Source organism: Oncorhynchus mykiss, chromosome 7 (genome assembly GCF_013265735.2).
Source record: "Oncorhynchus mykiss isolate Arlee chromosome 7, USDA_OmykA_1.1, whole genome shotgun sequence".
Taxonomy (NCBI): Eukaryota; Metazoa; Chordata; class Actinopteri; order Salmoniformes; family Salmonidae; genus Oncorhynchus; species Oncorhynchus mykiss.
The window spans coordinates 21,442,684-21,458,176 of NC_048571.1; the positions used below are offsets into that span (position 1 = coordinate 21,442,684).

The 15,493-nt window shown below is 44.8% G+C and overlaps 2 protein-coding genes and 1 long non-coding RNA gene across 24 annotated transcripts in view; 2 read left to right on the forward strand and 1 right to left on the reverse strand.

Annotated features, from left to right (window-relative positions):
* Positions 1 to 419: 419 nt before the first annotated feature.
* On the forward strand, positions 420 to 9,433 carry LOC110527495 (H(+)/Cl(-) exchange transporter 4). Its single transcript, XM_021608808.2, has 14 exons — positions 420 to 580; positions 1,266 to 1,426; positions 1,663 to 1,762; positions 2,039 to 2,226; positions 2,467 to 2,589; positions 2,755 to 2,961; positions 3,081 to 3,161; positions 3,327 to 3,599; positions 3,875 to 4,147; positions 6,136 to 6,322; positions 6,461 to 6,662; positions 6,926 to 7,122; positions 7,782 to 8,001; positions 8,628 to 9,433. Exons 1-14 carry the CDS (start codon positions 568 to 570, stop codon positions 8,716 to 8,718), a joined length of 2,316 nt encoding a protein of 771 aa, XP_021464483.1. The 5' UTR covers positions 420 to 567; the 3' UTR covers positions 8,719 to 9,433.
* Positions 5,024 to 6,120, reverse strand: LOC118965268. 4 transcript variants are annotated; one of them, XR_005052549.1, is made up of 3 exons: positions 6,049 to 6,120; positions 5,608 to 5,791; positions 5,024 to 5,350 (listed from the first exon to the last, which is right to left on the reverse strand). It is a non-coding gene; the product is annotated as an uncharacterized LOC118965268 (long non-coding RNA). The 4 variants fall into 4 exon arrangements; XR_005052547.1 differs by lacking the exon at positions 6,049 to 6,120 and adding an exon at positions 5,911 to 5,969; XR_005052548.1 differs by lacking the exon at positions 6,049 to 6,120 and adding an exon at positions 5,865 to 5,962.
* A 2,630-nt stretch (positions 9,434 to 12,063) lies between the features above and the next one.
* LOC110527497 (CLIP-associating protein 1-B) overlaps positions 12,064 to 15,493 on the forward strand; it is a 41,265-nt gene continuing 37,835 nt past the window's right edge. For 8 of the 19 annotated variants that reach the window (XM_036982967.1, XM_036982974.1, XM_036982972.1 and 5 more), the window contains exons 1-2: positions 12,065 to 12,375; positions 13,111 to 13,697. In XM_036982967.1, the coding sequence (XP_036838862.1) occupies positions 13,503 to 13,697 (195 nt within the window). In that variant the 5' untranslated portion in view covers positions 12,065 to 12,375; positions 13,111 to 13,502. Of the gene's footprint in view, positions 12,376 to 12,490; positions 12,872 to 13,110; positions 13,698 to 15,493 lie in introns of those variants that run through there. The other 11 variants (XM_036982977.1, XM_036982978.1, XM_036982979.1 and 8 more) reach the window with 4 other exon arrangements.

A 15,493-nucleotide genomic window follows, 5' to 3' on the forward strand; every position in this document is an offset into this window, starting at 1 on the left:
AGCTATGCTGCTACTTGGGCATTGACATGTCATCTATAGATTTAGGAGACTCTGAATTGATACTCAAAGTGGTGCATTTCTTTGATTTGGAACAATATCCGGTGATACATTCATTTTTCCTGTATCAGATCTCTGACATACAGAGCTTGTGACCCAAGTAGGAGGCTGAATATGCAGGCCATGTCAAGGAGAGAAGAACAAAAAATTTCAGCACACAATAGTACACGAGTAACACTCTTTATAGAGGCAGTTGAGTGGTCTGGTGGTCTCTCTGAGTGAACAGTAGCCTACGCACAGATGAATAAACGGATAATTATTTACAAAAAAAAAAAAATATTCAGCCACAAGGAGTCGCCATTTCACTACTCACAATTCCACCTTCATGCATTGACAGGTTGCGCAAAAGCATTGTGGGAAGCAGAAACATATGACGTCATCTTCTCTGTATTTTCTAAACATGTTTGGCTGGTGACGACCTAACGCAGCATCAACATGCATTCAATAGTGGTGATTATATAGCTAAGAGATATAGATGTCTTTGTTTTGAGGAGTCGGATCGTGTGAACAATGGACGGAGACGGTAAGCATGAATTTCATTGCATGTCTAATAGTGCCATAATTAATAAAGGGAGAAGCATATCTGGCCAAATCTTAACTAGCATTAACATTATCGGTCTCATTAGATCCATATCTACTTACTATAGCTAGCTATATCTAATAGCTCCATGAAGGCATCTGTCACTGATCAATGATTTGTAATTCAGTATTCATGCATGGCCCGCAAGTAGCTAGTCTACTCTTGTATTCTTGACTGCTCAGTAACGTTACTGTTTTCACTGCCTCTGCATGACGTAGCTACCTTCAGAGGAAATAACATCACAGCATTATAGCGACCATGTATCCAAGTAAGCTGCTAATGTAGTTATGTGCAATAAAATGCTTGTAAGAACCTAAAAATAGGGCCCACTGTCTCTGCCCAGGACAATTGTCCGAAATGAAGCTAAAACTTGGACACAGTATCACAAAGGTCTGTCTGGTGATCCGAATACCAAGAATGACAATTTCATACATCTCATGGGCATTATTGGGCTTCATACAGTGTTGAGAATCGGAGACCTGACTTGGCTGGGTTCGCGGTCTCTTCAACCTCTGTCTGTGTGTGTCTTTTAGAGGGGTTGGGATAAAGAAGAAGCTTATCGCTGTTGGACATGTGTGAAGACCATCATTAGACAATAAAAAAAATTGTATTTTGTCTCTCTGTCCAGGGGCCAGCAGTACTGGGGCCACTCCCTCAGAGGAGATGAATGGTACTGGGAACCTGATGGACTTCCTGGACGAGCCCTTCCCAGACGTAGGCACCTACGAAGACTTCCACACCATTGACTGGCTCCGGGAGAAGTCGCGCGACACAGACCGCCATAGGAAGGTGAGGGGAGTACACACACACACACACACACACACACACACACACACACACACACACACACAGCTCTACACTCTAAGCATTTTCTTCTTCATCCCCAGAGGATATAATTCGTCTTCTTCATCCTCTTCTTCTTCTTCATAATCACCATAGAAAAACTCTTGATGTCCACCTGATTATCTTAATAACCTGATGATCCGCTGAACCTGCCGCTGATGGTTGATTGATGCTTGTTCTAGATCACCACCAAGAGTAAGGAGTCTTACTGGGAGCTGATTAAGAGTCTTCTGGATGCCTGGTCAGGATGGGTGGTGATGCTGCTCATAGGAATGCTCACAGGTAGGAACCTTTGCAGAGGCATCCTGCAAAGGTCTTACACCTTTGGTGCCGTGCTAGTCTCTTGTAGTGTGGCGCACATGAGATTTGCTTCTGGCCGCCGGGATTCGTGCTGCACGCACATGACGTGACACGTGGCTCTCTTAACAGCCAATCCGAAGTCACGCAGCCGGAGGTTGTGAAATGCCACGTCTGGTCCTGAATCCTTTTGATAGGCTTGCCCGTTGTTCCCTTGCTTAGTGTGATCTGTGATCTCGTGCTGCGTGTCCTCCCGTGTAGGCACGCTGGCTGGAGTGATCGACCTGGCTGTGGACTGGATGACCGACCTGAAAGAAGGGGTGTGTCTGTCTGCATTCTACTATAGCCATGAGCAGTGCTGCTGGACCTCCAACGAGACCACCTTCGACGACAGAGACAAGTGTCCGCAGTGGCAGAAGTGGGCCGAGCTGATGACCGGTCACTCTGAGGTCAGCAGATCACTAAACCGCTAACCAGACGTCCTCTTGATTTAAAGCCACAGTGCTGAGTCTGTGTTTTTAGCCCGACGAACGGCAGCCGCCACGTGGCTAGATTTAGGGGTGTGGCTTGGGGGAGTGTAACCTCTCTCAGTTTCTGAGGTTTAACTTGGTGTTTGTTGCGATAGAGGGTGGGATGATTGTGCATCAGGTCCTTAAACCCATACATTCCACCTGTTCTTGTTTCTCCAGGGTGCCGGGGCGTATGTGTTGAATTACTTCCTGTATGTGTTGTGGGCGCTGTTATTCTCTTTCTTGGCCGTGTCTCTAGTAAGGGTCTTTGCCCCCTACGCCTGTGGGTCAGGTATTCCTGAGGTGAGTGTTTCGAAATGGTACCGCTCACTAATAGAAAATAACCATACGATAGTATTTTAAATACTGCGTTTTCATTGGCTGAAAAGAGTGTGCGTTCATTTCCGACAACTGCGCAGTTGCAAAGGTTATACCAACGAGGGGGCTGCTGTGTGTCGTCTTGGGTAGATCAAAACCATCCTGAGTGGGTTCATCATCCGGGGGTACCTGGGGAAGTGGACCCTGCTGATCAAGACGGTGACCCTGGTCCTGGCTGTGTCGTCGGGGCTCAGCCTGGGGAAGGAGGGGCCCCTGGTCCACGTGGCCTGCTGCTGTGGTAACCTCTTCTGCTCCCTGTTCTCCAAGTACAGCAAGAACGAGGGCAAGCGCAGAGAGGTACAGTAATAGCCCATTACGCTCCCATTTTTGCGGAAATAATATAAGTTGGGGAAATTAAACAATTTATCCAAGTATTTCGTGTAGCCTGTATGTAACTCGGCTGGTCTGTTGTGCAGGTGTTATCGGCTGCTGCTGCTGCTGGGGTGTCCGTGGCTTTTGGGGCTCCGATTGGAGGAGTTCTCTTCAGCCTGGAGGAGGTGTTGTAAACTTAAGTCCGTTATAAATCACCTGCTGTGTCCATTCAATCAAATGCCATCTCACACCCAGATATGTCGCCGTTTATTTTTCCTATCCATTACCTTTGAAACGCTAAAGTGTTTGCGGTCGAAGTGCCGTCGCTATGTAACCTCTGTCCTCTTCAGGTGAGTTACTACTTCCCTCTGAAGACTCTGTGGCGCTCCTTCTTCGCTGCGTTGGTGGCAGCCTTCACCCTGCGCGCCATCAACCCGTTCGGCAACAGCCGTCTGGTCCTGTTCTACGTGGAGTACCACACCCCCTGGTACATGGCTGAGCTGGTCCCCTTCATCCTGCTGGGGGTGTTCGGGGGCCTCTGGGGAGCCCTCTTCATCCGGGGGAACATCGCCTGGTGTAGGAGGAGGAAGACCACTCTGCTGGGGAAGTACCCAGTCCTAGAGGTAACTAACTGATTTAGCGGATAGTAGCTGCTCAGAAGAATGTTTTAATGCAATGATTGTGATTTGGCCTTGCACTGACTGAATTTGAATGCACTGACTGTGGCTAAGTTGCTCTGGATAAGAGCCAACTGCTAAATGACTCAAGCATAATGTCAGGTTCTGCTTCTTGCTTGCTTTTTGGGATCTTTGCAATGTTTACTGTAAAGCACTTTGTGAGAACTGCTGAAGTAAACAAGGGCTTTATTAATAAACGTGATTGATTTGATTGATTTAAGGTGATCGTGATAACGGGTATTACCGCGGTCCTGGCGTTCCCTAACCCGTACACGCGGCGCAGCACCAGCGAGCTCATCTCCGAGCTGTTCAACGACTGCGGTGCCCTGGAGTCCTCTCAGCTGTGTGACTACGTTAATAACCCCAACATGAGCCGTCCGGTGGACGACATCCCAGACCGCCCTGCTGGACCCGGGGTCTACAGCGCTCTGTGGCAGCTGGCCCTGGCTCTTATCTTTAAGATTGTAATAACTATCTTCACCTTTGGCATGAAGGTCAGTTTGCTGTACCGCATGGCTAGATGGGGTTATGATAGCTGACGTAAGCAGTTATGAAGTGTTACTGAGCTGCTTATGAATGCTTTATGTATGGGTTATAAAATATGAAAAGGTCCTTTTATGTAGGTACCCTTCAAATAAAGTGTTACCAAGTTTTGAGTATGATAACCGTGCTCTTTGGGTGATTGTTGTGTTCAGATCACCTCTCAACCGTGTTGTTTTATGTCCTCTGTGTTGTGTTCAGATCACCTCTCAACCATGTTGTTTTATGTCCTCTGTGTTGTCTTCAGATCACCTCTCAACCGTGTTGTTTTATGTCCTCTGTGTTGTGTTCAGATCACCTCTCAACCATGTTGTTTTATGTCCTCTGTGTTGTCTTCAGATCACCTCTCAACCGTGTTGTTTTATGTCCTCTGTGTTGTGTTCAGATCACCTCTCAACCATGTTGTTTTATGTCCTCTGTGTTGTCTTCAGATCACCTCTCAACCATGTTGTTTTATGTCCTCTGTGTTGTCTTCAGATCACCTCTCAACCATGTTGTTTTATGTCCTCTGTGTTGTCTTCAGATCACCTCTCAACCATGTTGTTTTATGTCCTCTGTGTTGTCTTCAGATCACCTCTCAACCATGTTGTTTTATGTCCTCTGTCTTCAGATCACCTCTCAACCATGTTGTTTTATGTCCTCTGTGTTGTCTTCAGATCACCTCTCAACCATGTTGTTTTATGTCCTCTGTCTTCAGATCACCTCTCAACCATGTTGTTTTATGTCCTCTGTGTTGTGTTCAGATCACCTCTCAACCATGTTGTTTTATGTCCTCTGTGTTGTCTTCAGATCACCTCTCAACTGTGTTGTTTTATGTCCTCTGTGTTGTCTTCAGATCACCTCTCAACCATGTTGTTTTATGTCCTCTGTGTTGTCTTCAGATCACCTCTCAACCATGTTGTTTTATGTCCTCTGTGTTGTCTTCAGATCACCTCTCAACCATGTTGTTTTATGTCCTCTGTCTTCAGATCACCTCTCAACCATGTTGTTTTATGTCCTCTGTGTTGTCTTCAGATCACCTCTCAACCATGTTGTTTTATGTCCTCTGTGTTGTCTTCAGATCACCTCTCAACCATGTTGTTTTATGTCCTCTGTGTTGTCTTCAGATCACCTCTCAACCATGTTGTTTTATGTCCTCTGTGTTGTCTTCAGATCACCTCTCAACCATGTTGTCTTCAGATCACTTCTCAACCATGTTGTTTTATGTCCTCTGTGTTGTGTTCAGATCACCTCTCAACTGTGTTGTTTTATGTCCTCTGTGTTGTCTTCAGATCACCTCTCAACCATGTTGTTTTATGTCCTCTGTGTTGTCTTCAGATCACCTCTCAACCTTGTTGTTTTATGTCCTCTGTGTTGTCTTCAGATCACCTCTCAACCGTGTTGTTTTATGTCCTCTGTGTTGTCTTCAGATCACCTCTCAACCATGTTGTTTTATGTCCTCTGTGTTGTCTTCAGATCACCTCTCAACCGTGTTGTTTTATGTCCTCTGTGTTGTCTTCAGATCACCTCTCAACCATGTTGTTTTATGTCCTCTGTGTTGTCTTCAGATCACTTCTCAACCATGTTGTTTTATGTCCTCTGTGTTGTCTTCAGATCACCTCTCAACCATGTTGTCTTCAGATCACCTCTCAACCATGTTGTTTTATGTCCTCTGTGTTGTGTTCAGATCACTTCTCAACCATGTTGTTTTATGTCCTCTGTGTTGTCTTCAGATCACCTCTCAACCATGTTGTTTTATGTCCTCTGTGTTGTCTTCAGATCACTTCTCAACCGTGTTGTTTTATGTCCTCTGTGTTGTGTTCAGATCACTTCTCAACCGTGTTGTTTTATGTCCTCTGTGTTGTCTTCAGATCACTTCTCAACCATGTTGTTTTATGTCCTCTGTGTTGTCTTCAGATCTCCTCTCAACCATGTTGTTTTATGTCCTCTGTGTTGTGTTCAGATCCCGTCTGGGCTGTTTATCCCCAGTATGGCTGTGGGGGCCATCGCTGGGCGAATCGTGGGCATCGCTGTGGAGCAGATGGCCTACCATCACCACGACTGGATCATCTTTAAGAACTGGTGTCGTCCCGGAGCCGACTGTGTTACCCCAGGTCTCTACGCTATGGTGGGCGCTGCCGCATGTCTGGGTGAGTCGTCATTGGGTTGTGTTCATTAGGCACCAAACGGAAGGAAACGGACTGAAACAGGGAGGGATTACTTCCCACTCTATTAAATAAACACTCAAGTCATTAGGTTGACACCTTTTTTTTGTTTTGTCGTTATAGGAGGTGTGACCCGGATGACCGTGTCCCTGGTGGTCATTATGTTTGAGCTGACCGGTGGTCTGGAGTACATCGTCCCCCTCATGGCCGCAGCCGTCACCAGTAAGTGGGTAGCGGACGCCTTTGGGAAGGAGGGTATCTACGAGTCCCACATCCAACTCAACGGCTACCCCTATCTGGACGTCAGGGACGAGTTCACACACAGGTATTATGGGATACATATTAGGAACTTTGTCATTCCTCCTTCTCCTCCTCAGAGGAGGAACCTCACCCCTCCCCTAATCAGGTCTCAACCCTGCAGTAGTCAGGAGTCACCCCTTTTCTAAGGGCCAATTTTACACAAATGAAGCATCCTGAACTAAAAATATATTTCAATGGAGACTTTCCATGCTTTTGCTTCCAGGAGTTGGATTCATCTGTGTCTGAGAAACAGACCCTAAGAATTCCCAATATGTGATCCGTACACAGGACCCTGGCCACGGATGTGATGCGTCCCAGGCGCAGTGAGCCCCCCCTGGCCGTGTTGACCCAGGACAGCACCACGGTGGAGGACGTGGAGACACTCATCAAGGACACCGACTACAACGGCTTCCCTGTGGTCGTGTCCCGAGAGTCAGAGCGCCTCATCGGCTTCGTCCAGCGCAGGGAACTCACTGTGGCCATCAGTAAGGCGTTAACCCTGGCTCTCTCTCTCTCACACACACACACACATTTGAAATACTTGATACAAATCACATTACAATCAAGAAGGATTCAGATATTTCGAAAGTCTTGGATGCATAGACACTTAAGGATACAAAAAAGCACCTTCTTCATACAGCTAGGATGCCCATAACAGCTGGTAGAGAACTGCACCTTGCTAATTGCTTCAAGTCTTAGGCGGGCCCACAATCTGAAGGCCATGTACTGTGAGCCTATGTAACGTGGCCGAGGCTGCCAAATATCAGTGCTACCCGACTTGCACTCATATCCGAGGCTGTACAAGCGTGGTATGAGGGGCTTGTATTTGAGAAGCTTTTCGGCAAAGGCCCACTCCATCCAACAGTCAAATGAGCAACCCACTTCCAAAACGACCTCTCTCTACGACGTCAACATCTGACGTGCTAAAAGTCCTGCTTCCGTTTAACAAAATAGTGGGACTGTGAAATTATTCGCTAAATATTCAACATTTTGTTTGGAGAACATGAATAGCAAGTTGTGAACATAGCTGCTGTCAGTCCCATATAAAACCACCAGCATGTGTTGAACAATACTGTATTTAATGTGTCGGTTCATTATTATCTGTCGTGTCTGAGGAGCCACAGCTGATATTTCTCCCTCTCAGAGACTGCCCGTCAGAAGCAGGACGGGGTGGTGAGCAGCTCTGTGGTCTACTTCACGGAGGACAACCCCCAGGTGGCCGAGGCCTGCGACCCCCAGCCCCTGAAGCTGCGGCGCATCCTCAACCTCAGCCCCTTCACCGTCACCGACCACACCCCCATGGAGACCGTGGTGGACATCTTCAGAAAGCTGGGCCTCCGACAGTGTCTGGTCACCAGAAGCGGGTGAGTCTGTCATCAGTCAATTAACCAATACAGTCCAGGGCCCGGTTTCCCGATAGCGGTGGGATTTAGGCTAACTACTGTTTTAACAACGCCCCTTTCCTACGACGGCCGAAGATGTAACGTGCGTTTCCCGAAACGCCACGCAGACAGACGGTTCGGCTAAATGCGTTGTTGATGCATGTGGCGACAATAACAGGATCGAAAGAAAGACAGCGCTGCTCTCGGATCAGCGTTCTCCCTTTCAAATCTTGCCTTAACGTCAGAATTATTCCACGATACTGACGACAGATCAGCTCTTATGAGATATTATCACCTATGGCTACAACTACAGAAGGGTCTAGTTCTAATGCTTGCCCTATAACAATGCTCTTAACCAAGTGCAGCCATAGTAACGACGGTTTTGGGAAACTGCTCGGAGATTTAAGTATGCTCCTAATGAAGGTTCTAACAATAAACTTAGCTTTAACATGCTTTTGGGTAAAACGGGCCCAGTATTCTAAAATAGGCACATTTTACTTTGGTGTTAGATTTATGAAGACTATAGATTCATTCTATAATCATTCTGAGGTTTATTGGATGGTGGAATGATTTGTGTTTTGTTTTGTCCCCCCCGTCCCCGTCTCTAGGCGTCTGTTGGGCATCATCACTAAGAAGGATGTCCTCCGTCACATGGCCCAGATGATGAACCAGGACCCAGAATCCATCATGTTTAACTAGTGGCCCAAGAAGACAAAGCATTATTATCCCAAGGACCTCTCTGCCCCTCCATCAGATTGTAAATAGTGAAACGCTACTGTAACCTGTAATGAAGAAGAGTCACTCCTCAAATACAGGCCCCCAGTGTTTAGAATGTAGGGTGGAGAAAGAGGGGTGAAGAAAGAGGGGGATCAGGACTAAGATGGATAAATGAAGGGTGTGTGGACCAGAATGGAAGGATGAATAAAGAGGGGTGTAAGGACAAGGAAGGAAGATCAAAGAAGAGGGTGTGAGGACCAGGAAAGGGGGACCAAGAGGGAGGGGAGGAGGAATAGGGGTGTGAGGACCAGGATGGAGAGATGAAGGGAGAGAGGTGTCAATCATGGCAAGGAGGGAAGCACCTTATGTCTGGGATGATGAGTTGTTTTAGTTTGATGTGCCGCTGACGCCATATTTATGTTTTCAGTGACGCTTCAACGCCTGCTGTAACTGACTTGAGTCTAAGTTGTCAATGTTAAGTTGGAGGCCCTTAGAACCCATTGTTCCCAGGGTATATTTCACATGTTGATGTTACTTTGACATTTGCGGCTTCTCAAATGTTTCTCAATATTGAACTGTAATAACATAGTTTTAACACTGGTAATGTACAGTGGGGCAAAAAAGTATTTAGTCAGCCACCAATTGTGAAAGTTCTCCCACTTAAAAAGATGAGAGAGGCCTGTAATTTTCATCATAGGTACACCTCAACTATGACAGACAAAATGAGAAGAAAAAAAATCCAGAAAATCACATTGTAGGATTTTTTATGAATTTCTTTGCAAATTATGGTGGAAAATAAGTATTTGGTCAATAACAAAAGATTATCTCAATACTTTGTTATATACCCTTTGTTGGCAATGACAGAGGTCAAACGTTTTCTGTAAGTCTTCACAAGGTTTTCACACACTGTTGCTGGTATTTTGGCCCATTCCTCCATGCAGATCTCCTCTAGAGCTGTGATGTTTTGGGGCGGTTGCTGGGCAACACGGACTTTCAACTCCCTCCAAAGATTTTCTATGGGGTTGAGATCTGGAGACTGGCTAGGCCACTCCAGGACCTTGAAATGCTTCTTACGAAGCCACTCTTTCTTTGCCCGGGCGGTATGTTTTGGATCATTGTCATGCTGAAAGTCCTAGCCACGTTTCATCTTCAATGCCCTTGCTGATGGAAGGAGGTTTTCACTCAAAATCTCACGATACATGGCCCCATTCATTCTTTCCTTTACACGGATCAGTCGTCCTGGTCCTTTGCAGAAAAACAGCCCCAAAGGATGCTGTTTCCACCCCCATGCTTCACAGTAGGTATGGTGTTCTTTGGATGCAACTCAGCATTCTTTGTCCTCCAAACACGACGAGTTGAGTTTTTACCAAAAAGTTATTTTTTGGTTTCATCTGACCATATGACATTCTCCCAATCTTCTTCTGGATCATCCAAATGCTCTCTAGCAAACTTCAGACGGGCCTGGACATGTACTGGCTTAAGCAGGGGGACACGTCTGGCACTGCAGGATTTGAGTCCCTAGCGGCGTAGTGTGTTACTGATGGTAGGCTTTGTTACTTTGGTCCCAGCTCTCTAGGTCCCCCCGTGTGGTTCTGGGATTTTTGCTCACCGTTCTTGTGATCATTTTGACCCCATGGGGTGAGATCTTGCGTGGAGCCCCAGATCTAGGGAGATTATCAGTGGTCTTGTATGTCTTCCATTTCCTAATAATTGCTCCCAACAGTTGATTTCCTCAAACCAAGCTGCTTACCTATTGCAGATTCAGTCTTCCCAGCCTGGTGCAGGTCTACAATTGTGTTTCTGGTGCCCTTTGACAGCTCTTTGGTCTTGGCCATAGTGGAGTTTGGAGTGTGACTGTTTGAGGTTGAAGACAGGTGTCTTTTATACTGATAACAAGTTCAAACAGGTGCCATTAATACAGGTAACGAGTGGAGGACAGAGGAGCCTCTTAAAGAAGAAGTTACAGGTCTGTGAGAGCCAGAAATCTAGTTTGTTTGTAGGTGACCAAATACTTATTTTCCACCATAATTTGCAAATAAATTCATTAAAAATCCTACAATGTGATTTTCTGGATTTTTTTTTCTCATTTTGTCTGTCATAGTTGAAGTGTACCTATGATGAAAATTACAGGCATCTCTCATCTTTTTAAGTGGGAGATCTTGCACAATTGGTGGCTGACTAAATACTTTTTTGCCCCACTGTGTGTATTTACTAGAAGACAGCATATAATGTCAATTGATTTAGTTTATCCTGACTTTTTTTTTTTTTTTTGCAATGAAGAATGGACTTTGGAAGAGAAATAGCTGAACCAGAAAGAGCCACCAAGTCCAATGCTTTTCTTGTTACTGTATAGTTCTCACTCCATGCTTTCCCTCACCAGTTTCATAGGTTTTGTTTTAATATGCTGAGTATTGTGGAAAATAACTGTGGAAATATTGAGCCTGCCTCACTTCGGTTCTTTTTGTTTAATTTGATACATATCAGTCCAGACAAGAGCCACAGTGGTTGTGTGGATTTAGCCACACTAGGTTCTCCTTCTTTGTCATTTCATACTGAAAGATAATTCCATATTTATTCATCTTTTTTTCAAATCCATCCATCCATTTTTACTACTGTATTGAGAAACTATCGATTTGTCATTATCTCGAGCAATTGAACACTACTGTAGTTGTTTTATATGTATTATTCTAATATGAGCTGTTCAACATTACTGTAACTTGGAACTGGTACAGAAAACGGATATTTGCACTTTTGTTGGTGTTTGTAAATAACGTGTAAGTGATGCACAATATATACTATTTGCAATGTACAAGGTTCTGACATTAAATAAAAGGGGCGTTGTGTCAACAAGAATGAGATGGTATTTATGTAATTGTATTATATAACATAGATACAAAGTTTAAGACATGATTAAATTGCAGGAGGCATATGATACTCGTCACATGCTAGTAATATCTTTGTCATATGTGATGTTGAAACAATGAACCATGTGGAAAAAGGAATAATTGAGGGTTGCTATAATATTATTTCGAGGTTCTACTGACAAACAGGTTATGGTCACATTATTTTAAAAAGGATGACCAAGTTCTAAGATAAGGTCGCCCCATAATAGCCGGCGTTTGACACCTGCGCTGTTTTAAAATTCAAAGGCTAGTTCTACAAAGTGAAATAGGGTTATATACACACAGTGTAAATACATGTTTTATTATAAAATAAGACAAACCATTTGATATGCAAAACAACACACTGTACAAACTCTTAATTGTCAGTGTTTACTGTTTTGCAATAAAATATTTGAAAGTGAGAGTGAGCTTTCGGGTAATAGACAACAGAGGGCACTGTTGGCGTGCACAAGCAAGCTACAAATGTATGACGTTCATTGGGAACTATTACTGTAAACCAAATAGCTAACGTAGCTAGCAGAATATATTTTTTAAGTAACTGTTGCTAGCTAGATGAAATCATCACACATTGGATCGAGCTAGCTAGCAGACTACATGACGTTCGTTGTGAGTACTGTACTTGGCTCCACGCATACAGTACGTACGGGTTCGTCGTCTGCTAACTTACTAGTAGTACCGCTGGATTTTTTCCCGGAACGATTCTGAACTGAGACGAGCGGCTGCATGCAGATGATTGGTAATTGGATAACTTGCTAGTTAATAATCCCTTGATGAATTAGTGACCATAATTGTTTAATTGTAGTGTAAATTAATTGACCGCTGATATTTGTTAGCATCATGTCAGTGTTTGCTGGTAGCTGCTAGAGACAGTTAGCCAACGGAAGCTGGCTAGCTGGAGGAGACAGTGAACCAGATTGGCGTGCTAGCTAGTTAGCTTCATCTAGCTAGTTAACGTCAGCTACGTTTGCTCTCCTTGACTCAGTGTTGGTTTCTAACGTTAGCTGCATTTACTCTAACGTTAGCTAGCTAACTATTTAACAGGAATGTTTTCACTAGCTCGATAGTTATTTGTCTGTATAGCAAATAATTCGTCATATTTCAAGTTGGCTAGCTGTCCGTTTTGTTTAGCACAAAAGCTATCTAATATACTAAGCTAGCCAGCTAGCTTGGCTAAACCAATAACACCAGCTAGCAACTTTCACAGCGTGTGCAGTAGCTAGCTAACTAGCTAGGTAACTAAAGTTAACTAAATAAATTGTGTATCAATGCTTCAATAAACACGGGGCTTTATTGCTGTGTAACGTCAGTGTGTAATTCTCAGTTCAGTAGTTCACCTAAATACTGTTGTTATTAACTAGCTACTCATTGTTACCCTGACTGTAATTACACTGTGTTGCTTAGTTTGTGTTACAATGAGGCCTATTGTTTGGCGTACTTGTTATAATAATTCTGTATTCCCTTGGGATTTTAGGTCCACAAGAAAGCGAAGAGTTACTGAAGAATGAAGTACAATCATTTCAGCAATCCTCTTCTTCATCCTCAGTCCTCTTGTCCACGACTGATCATATTTGTAGTTTGATCTGGAACACGAGTGACCTAAAACCTCTGGACAGTTCCTGACTGGACTGCTGTTACCTCTGCATTCTCGCCTTCCCCGTGATTTCATCTCCACAGCATACCCTTGAAATAAAGGGTCAACCTTTTGGGATAAACATTACACACTTTCTGGGATATAGGAAAGTGAGTAATATATCTGGGATATAGGCCTACACTACAGTTGAGATCTTCTCTGTGAGCAGACTAGGCCTATACATTTTTCCTTGTCTCGTGATATTGTGGTGTTATTCCTTTGGTGAGACCACTATGGAGTGGAATATGGAGTACTGTATGGAGCAGGTTATGCAGAAGGACCTGGGTCGGAGACTACAGGTGGGCCAAGACATCATAGACTCCATCCTGGACAAGGACAAGTCCCAGGACCTGGAGCAGGACCAGACCATGCTGGACAGAATGGTGGATGGTGTCGCTACCAACTGGGTCAACTCCAGCAATTTCAAGGTATTGGATACCATAGGATGGCACTGTCACAGGCAGCCAAAAACTCTGCGCAATAATCACAAGGTGAAAGTGACTGGTGTAACAAGTGTAGGAAAGAATCTGTCATTCACTGGGACATAATTCAGTAAGGGTGTGTGAGACTGTCACCTGGGGGGAGAATATAACCTACAGGCCCTGTGGCTTCAAACTTCACACAAAGGGTCGTTGTGCACACTATTAGGTGAATTGCTTTATAGGCCTTCTTCATGTGTACTGCAGTAATGAGCTGACCAGTATTTTTCATTTGTATTTATTTCACCTTTATTTAACCAGGTAGGCCAGTTGAGAACAAGTTCTCAATTACAACTGCGACCTGGCCAAGATAAAGCAAAGCAGTGCGACACAAACAACAAAACAGAGTTACACATGGGATAAACAAGCGTACAGTCAATAACACAATAGAAAAAAATATGTCTATATACAGTGTGTGCAAATGGCGTGAGGAGGTAAGGCAATAAATAGGCCATAGTAGCAAAGTCATTGAAATTTAGCAAATTAACACTGGAGTGATACATTGGCAGCAGAGAACTGGAAGGAAAGGTGGCCAAAGTAGATGTTGGCTTTGGGGATGACCAGTGAGATGACCTGCTGGAGCGCGTGCTACGGGTGGGTGTTGTTATCGTGACCAGTGAGCTGAGATAAGGTGGAGCTTTACCTAGCATAGGCTTAGAGATGACCTGGAGCCAGTGGGTCTGGTGATGAATATGTAGCGAGGGCCAGCCGACGAGAGCATGCAGGTCGCAGTGGTGGGTGGTATAGGGGGCTTTGGTGACAAAACGGATGGCACTGTGATAGACTGCATTCAGTTTGCTGAGTAGAGTGTTGGAGGCTATTTTGTAAATGACCAGTGGGTTAGATCCTGACGACCGTTGATGGCCGCTCACTAGCATGGGGCTTTTAATAGCTGGTTGTCATAAAGAACCGGGCAGAATGAGGTGGATGGACTCTAAACCCTTTGGTGTCTGTGATCCCTGTGTATCCTAGGACTCTGTTAATTTGAAGGTCTCCTTGACCCCCAGATCCCACCAGAGTAGATCTCACCTTGCCAGTCCTAGAAAATGTGTGATTGTGATACATCAGATGTAGCCTAAGCCTAGCTAGCCTACATGTCCAGCACCCCAAAACATTACATCACCCACCCATTCTTTCACTATTAGGTCTTCACAAGATGATGGCTGAGCAGTAAGGAATTCATTCTTCACCAAGGGGACGGTTATCTGTTTTGGTGGCCTGAATCCTTTGTGTTTGATCTGTATCCACTCGAGATGGTGTTCCCCTAGGGACATTTGTCCTGCGAACACTAGCTAACTACACAATCACTGTACTGCTGAAAGGCCATAGTATAATATGGGACTCTAATGTTATCAGCAGAGCAGACCATTTCAGGCCCCCTACCCAAGCTTTAGGCTATTATCCTAGCTGATACAATTCCCCAGACTGTTTATGACAGCTATTCAAACTCCACAAATGTCCAGCCGGACTGTCAATGGTCTCTAACGGCTTCTTCCATTGAGGTGGCGGAGCGGGACACTATCGACAGTATCACAGCTTGTTTTTGTCCAGCTCTGATGTTGAGTAATCTATTGACTGAGCTCAAGCAAGGGGTTCGCTGCTTTGATTTGTCTGTGCTTTCAGGCTGGAGCTGACCTATGAACTCTGTGTGTGATGAAGGGAGAAGCCATGGCAACAACTCTGCTGCCACACACACACACACACGCGCGTGTGCATTCACACGCATAGAAAACAGCTTACCTCTC